Below are 7,304 nucleotides of genomic sequence, written 5' to 3'. Positions count from 1 at the left end.
CAAAATCCCAGTAAAATGTGCTTTTTTAATATATTCCCGTGTTTTGGGAAAACATAGCATTCGCACAAAAGTTCTACCATTAGATAATAATATAATATTATATATGAGTGAAATTTTTAGTTTCTCTCACAATGAATTACATAATTTACGCTCAATCGCTCATAAAGATCTTGTACTGAAAAGTATACCTCATACAAATTATTTAAAGGATTCTTTTTCTTATTTCAGTATTGACGTTTGGAATAAATTACTATCAAACAATGTTCGACTTTACAATCTTTCAAAAACAACTGTAAAATTTATTTTCTAAGTTTACAGTTAGATACATGATGAAAATTGATGACTTTATAGTTTAATTGTTGTAAATGTTAATATCATCATTTTTTTTCTATTTTTTTTTAATCATTACGAGTTTATCTTTAATTACCATAATTAATATGAGTGTCAGTCGGATGAATGAATAAAAATTATCTAACCTTTACATTATTTTTTTTCTTTTTTATACATACCAAAAGATTTTAAATATTTGTATAATTCTACATTTTTTTCTTTGTTATTGTTAAATCAGAAGGCCATACTGAAAATAAGTGTACTTGTTACTGTGAACTTTGTATGTTACCTTCTATAAATAAAGATTTTATTATTATTATTATTATTATTATTATTATTATTATTATTATTATTATTATTATTATTATGATACGAATGGCGAACACATCAAACGGCACGTGTTTTAGTGCATAAAGGCGTTTTATGCTGTAAATTCCTCCAGATATGACACAGATAATTTTGATCCAGTTAAATATTTGTTTCTTTATAATTAAAATATATTTTTCCACATGAACAAGTATAATGACAGGAATATATTTATTTAAAAAACAAAAAATGAAATAAGATTTGAGTGGATAAGAGTGGACGCTTGTTTCTTCTTTCTTTCTTTTTAATTCCCTGCAACATATATTTTTTTCAAGATGCTCCTGTGTTGGATAATAAAAAGTATATGTAAAAAGAAAGAAAGAAAATAACTTGACATAGTTCATTTTGGAAAACAATATGTTTAATTCAAGTATGTTTGATTAAATATAAAACCATACGTGTAATTATCACGACTCCACTGTCGCGTAATTATGTATTACCATTTGTTTTCCGAGATCTTGTTTAACATTAAAACATTTTAAAAGTTTACATAAACCCTCAGATAAAGACACATTTAGAGGCAAAATTGCTTTCGGAGAAAATAGTATTTTACTTTACAAAATTCAAATAAGTTTGATTTATTATAAGATCGTACGCATTATAATCAAGGTACTACCGTTATTTCTTTGGCACGATATAATCACACACGTGCACTATTCCTATAATATAAATTATATTTTTCGCTAATAAAAGAAACTCTACGTGGTTGCACTTTTATAAATAACCATTATGTAATTATCAACTTACCTTCAAACGCTTCGATTTGTTAAGAAAGTGTTATTCTAATTTAAGGAGAAATGACACATCAATTCACATCTATTTACATCTCTGACAAAACATAACAAACACAAATATGTATTATCAATATCTAAAATCACAACTGTCTTGAACACTAAGTGAAGGTACAATTAATGTAACACATTAATATAAAGTCGGAGTTTTGAAGCTTTTTTAAAAATTATTTATTAGATCAGAATTATATTTATTCATAACGAAGATTGTCATATTTAAAATCGCTGCAACACATGCTTTTTAAAATCTCTTTAGAAAATTATTTTTTTATGTTATTTTAAGTTTAAAATAGAAATGAAGAAGTTACAGCAAAAGTAACATTTGGATTTGAAGTATGGCACAGATTAATTCGCGTTCTTTCGTTACCGAAAACAAAAAACGCCCATAAGAACTACAAACAAAACAATATATCTCGTACTCTTTTTTTCGGTTCGGTTCATTGTAACCGTCATGTTATTCTTTAATTTTTATTATTGTGAATGTCGTTTTTAATGAGCTCAAAGAAAAATATTTAAGTACTTGAAGTTCAATCAAATCGAAATTTTAATAGAAAAAATATAAATCACAATTTTTTTAGATACGAAATACCCGAATCAACGCTTAAGCAACACCTTTGGAAATTTTGACAAGTTTGTAACTCATGAAAGCAGCGTAAAATAATTTGTAGGAGGATGCATGGTAATATATAACTTTAGATGTGAAGAAAAAGACTTGGTTAAAAAGAACTGAAGTATTTGAAACTTAACTTAATTGTAAAAGAACTTATGAATGCAGATAGTTAGTTTCCAGAACTCCTTTAGATTAATAAATAAGACGTATATCATGTCAGAAAATCCTTTATGTTATTTTACTAATTTTACTAATTTTCACTATTTTACTATGACCAACGAGATCCCGAGATTTCAAATTGGTAATTTGAAAATAACCAATGAAATTCATACAAATATTCAGTTCTTTTCTGTAAATATTACAGAAAGTCCAATCGAAAGCAGACGGCCTTCGGCCGAAAAAATCCAGATTTTTCAATGAGTCGTCACCAGATCCTATGGTATTAAATCACCTTGAAATATGTGTGTCACTTAACGGCGCTTAAAGCTAGTGGATGGGAAAGCTTAAATTGATATTTTGCCAATTCCAGGAGATAATGCAACAGAACAGGTGAACGTCAAAATAAGTTTATATATTGCAATATGATTCCTTTCAATCTTATCTTTTTCTTCGCATGAACCAGAAGTGGCCAAAGGAAATATCCATCGGAATAGAACTGTTTTTGTTTTTTTTAAATTCATTAAAATAGTTGGACAATCTTTTTCTAATTTAGGCTGACTATGTCTTATTCAACTATCTGTTGGCTGATCATTATTATAACATTCATTTTCTTTTATATATATTCAATCATCTAAAATTGACTATAAAAAGATTACCATAATCTCAATTTAAAAAGATGTTATTACACTCAATACACATGGAACATATCTACATATCTCACTTTAAAGCCTCTATTCTATGAGACATACAGGCCTAATCAAATATTTAAAAAAGAAATATATTAAAGTGCAAAATGCAATACTTAGATATAACAAAATAAAATAATGTATCGTCTGCTATTGTTATCCGACTCAATATATTTCACCTACTTCATTCCTTATTTTTAGTTAACCATTGGCATCTAACTACATGTTATTACTTTAAAATATCACTTAAATTCATGTTTATGAGAAACAAATTTCTGACCCCAATGTCCGGTCGCTTGTCTGATGTTAAAAATTGCATGTGTACCTGTGATCAACAATGGGGCCCAAAGTGCGGTATTACAAAAGAAAAATGTTTAAACTAAAATTAGACATAGAAATTTAAATAAATTGTTATGATAATGATATATAAATATTAAATTTATGTTAGCATCAAAATTATGCTTACTTGAATTTCCTCCACCCATAGCTTTATTCCAAATATCGGAAGTGCGTGCAACATCACTCGTTGCGACTTTATATAATTCAAAAGCAGTTATTCCATTGGTTGCGTTAAGTTAGTAATCGCCCATTTATGATTTTTCATTTCAATCATTTTCCTACCAGGATACGTAATTGCAAAGTGTTTTGTGAAGACATTGGCTAAATATAGAACAGTGTTTCAAGTGAAGTGTTAAAAAAGGAGGAACGTTTAAATAAGGGGGAAAGACTATCATTTTTGGGAATAATAGACTTCAGATTAGAAGAGGTAAGTGGAAATTGTGATTTTGTTATGTTTTTACTTTGAAAACCCTGTATTTACTCTGTTTCAGATATGATAGAATTTGAATTAAGACTTTAAGATTAAGATTAGCGTGCATAATTAAATCAAAAGGTTTAACTTAACATGTACCGAAAACAGTTTTCATAAAATTATACGTGTAGACCTGGGATTGTCAATATTTATTGCTAAATTGCACTCAGTTTCTAAAGCAGAATTCTATTTTACCATGTCAAAAGACGAGAAATACGATATTTGTATCAAAGTTTTATTTTGAAAACAAAATCATTCAGCTACTTGGTGTTTTGTTTTCAGTGTATCTTAAGCATATTTTATAAAAGCAGAATTGTTAACCTATAACAACAGTCTAAAAGAATCGTTTATGCACTTCGGTAATTTTTAGTATGTTTTTTGTGTGTTTATTTTTGAGGGCGTCTGTTCGAACAATAATTAAGCAGAACAGAATAATGGCAGTAAAATATTTTTCTCTGTTTCCAAAATGCGTTTTCTGTAATTACTGACCATGTAGACAATATATTAGGGTTACATAATTTTTTTCTGCATCTCGAAAGCTTCTTATTACTCTAGTTCATTTTACCAAAATACATTGAAAGTTTTCTGCATCCATTAGTGTCTTGAACTAAAGTTATTGTGTTATGTCTTGATGGGAAGAATTATGAAGATAATAATTGCATGTACGTAGAAATGTTCAGTGATAAATTATGGAATGAAAATGACATTTAACTTGATTAAATTACTCATTGTATCAATTCGTACAGTTTAGTTTATGTAATCTATTATTCTGCTATAAGTTACGACAAATAAAAAGAAAATTCCTATATCCATTATCCGTGACGACATGTGTACCGAATGGGCACAGTATTCAAAACACTTATTCTGACATATACGTTGATTAATACTTTATGAAAGGCGGTAATTCGCATATTAGATCAAATTGATTATTTAATCACATTTTCAATATAATAACAATGATATGATAAAAGCAGAAAATTCACTTTTTTTAGTATTGAGACAAGAATAAAGTATGAAAAATGAAAAGAGGATTAATATAAAATTATGCAACATACCTTAAGTTGTATTCACTAAACTTTTCCTCAATGTGATCAATTATAAATGATCTATGAATTTCAAGTTGATAAAACAATACTATGAATTTTATATAATTATTTTTATTTTATTTTTTTTATGGGGGGTGTGGTTATTTGTATTTTCGTTTCCAATTTTATTCGGATTTTTTTTAATTGCCAATATTTCAGGAGGCAAAAAAATAAATAAATTGCGATCAGTTATAAGTCAGGAAATGATTTGTTCTTAATCTAACGTATCGATTTATTTTAGTATTTCTAGTTTTTATAATCTGTAATATATATATTATAAATTTGTGAATTAAGTGACCAGTCGATAATTTTGAATAGAAATAAAGCTAGCTTACTGTCGTGCGTGCTCATGAACTACCATGCTGTGGTTTGTGTTAATTAAAAGACAGAAAGGCAAATTCAATTTGTTCGTTGAAACAACGACGAAAGATAAAATACCTTTTGTAAATAAGTAAACGAGACGGAGCACTTAACTGGGTTTAAATCTTTTTATTTAGACTGAAACAATACGCCGTAAATAAATGCGACATGATTTAACAAGACGGAACACTCACATTTACTAACACGCTTGAAAATATTGAAATAAATAACATATTATACAAGTAAAACGATAATACTTTCGAACATATAACATTTCTTTAAAAAAGTAATTTCTGGAGATAATTATACTTTCAGAATTCCCGTTGTACAAACACAAAGCTAACTTTATTCACAAATGGCAACAGTCTTAATTTATCACTACCCCCTTTAAAAGAACGTCAAAAATGAAGAATGCATTTATATATCCCGCATTATAAGATTGACAATAAGAATACTTTAATAAGTTCTTGCAACGTTTTATAGCACTCTCCTCACAATTAAAAAATTCGCATAACCCTGGCGGCAATTTCTCAAGCATGATTCATTGTTTTAGTTGAAATATTGGACATTTGAATTTAAGATATAAAAATATTATTAACTAACACGACATCTGTTTCGGTTTGGTGAATATGATAGATATGTGAAATTGGCGGCCTAGCGGCGTGAAGTTGGTTGGCGGCCCAGCGGCCTGACGACGTAAAGTCAGCGACCTAGTAGTTTTAAAGATATTTCTTGAAATTTTTATGGCAGCCTAGCGGTCCAGTGGCCCAGCGGCCTGTCAACTTTAAAGTTTACAGTAAAAACAATATCATCGGGATTAAATGAAGTATTTTTTTTATTTTTTGATAAAAAAACATTTGCATAAATATTTATACAACAATAATTTTAGAATTGATTCAGATCATACCCTGAATGAAATGTTGAAAAAAGGATAGATGGTTGGGATTTGGAGTGTGCACCAGTGCTAATAAGTCTTTATTCAGGTGAAAAATAGATACCAGGATGTATTGAATGTTTCCATGTTGTTATTTTAACGCTATTATGTTCAATACTTGACAACATTGATTTGTATTAAATTGGTTTATGTGGTAATTTGCGAGTGTAAAATTATATATATAATCGAGCACGATAAACATAAATTTCGTCAGTTGAAGCATAATCTAGGTATAGGGCAGTACGTATTTTAAAGGCGCGGCACAGCCGCTCGACAAATTAATTTTATAAATACGTACATATAAACTTCAAGCTGTTCAGTGTTTTAAATTACTATTTAGCTTCTATGGATAATATTTTACGAGTTGAATCTTCGCAGTAAGTATGACCGCTTATTAATATGAAAATTAGTTAAGCTAGTGGGTTCGAAACCTTGAGGAAACTTTTATTTTTTCAAGTTTTAATTCTTTCTGCTGAGAAAAAATAAATACATTATTACTAATAGGAACTTAAAGATATTGTACTTTTGTTTCTCCTTAACTGTGTTAAAATATTCATACTTTCATAAGAAATGAAAAAGTGAGATAGAGGAATAAAGAGATGAAGATACTTTGATATAAAAGTACAATGATAAATAATCGATTAAATAAAAAAACACATTATGATAATGTAGTTTCTTAATTGAATAATACTGAAGGAATTTCTTTTCTTCTGCCATGAAGTAGGATTCTTCAGAATTTAGTGCTCTACCGATTTAGCTATTGAGACATTTAATCCCCACTTTTATTATTATCAGTCAAAAGTACAATCAATCAGGACGTGTAACATTTCATTTTAAAATGTATTGTTCCGTACTATAATAGACTGTTCTTATCGTGCTCGGATTATAGTAAAATGTATGGAAGCATAAACCTATGGAAGCACTGGAGGGCCCTTTTGACTTCTGACTTAATGACTTTTGACTTGGTAGTTATGACTTTTGACTTGGGAGTTTTGACTTTTAACTCAAGACTTATTACTTCTTAGTTGTGAAATTAATGACTTAAACCACACTTTAAGAGAGCATGTAATGAGCGAAGATGGCTGTGTTGTGCCAAAATATGAAATTCGTGTTTGCGTGTTGTTTTCTGTGCACTCTGTTGAAGATAACAGCTGGTATGGTGCCAGCTTACC

General features: G+C 28.6%; 1 protein-coding gene across 2 annotated transcripts in view; it reads right to left on the bottom strand.

Moving 5' to 3' along the window:
- The window catches only part of LOC132748148 (interferon-induced protein 44-like), a 20,445-nt gene extending 16,943 nt beyond the window's left edge, over window positions 1-3,502 (bottom strand). The window contains exon 1 of one of the 2 annotated variants that reach the window (XM_060737696.1): window positions 3,409-3,502. In XM_060737696.1, coding sequence (XP_060593679.1) covers window positions 3,409-3,462 — 54 coding nt within the window. In that variant the 5' untranslated portion in view covers window positions 3,463-3,502. The remainder of the gene's footprint in view (window positions 1-3,408) is intronic. The other variant, XM_060737695.1, reaches the window with a different exon arrangement.
- Window positions 3,503-7,304: the final 3,802 nt, after the last annotated feature.

This window comes from Ruditapes philippinarum, unplaced genomic scaffold (genome assembly GCF_026571515.1).
Source record: "Ruditapes philippinarum isolate M1 unplaced genomic scaffold, ASM2657151v2 ctg2206_1_1_1_1, whole genome shotgun sequence".
Taxonomy (NCBI): Eukaryota; Metazoa; Mollusca; class Bivalvia; order Venerida; family Veneridae; genus Ruditapes; species Ruditapes philippinarum.
The sequence above is the reverse complement of the archived record's forward strand: the minus strand, read 5'-3'. Positions and strand labels throughout refer to the sequence as shown.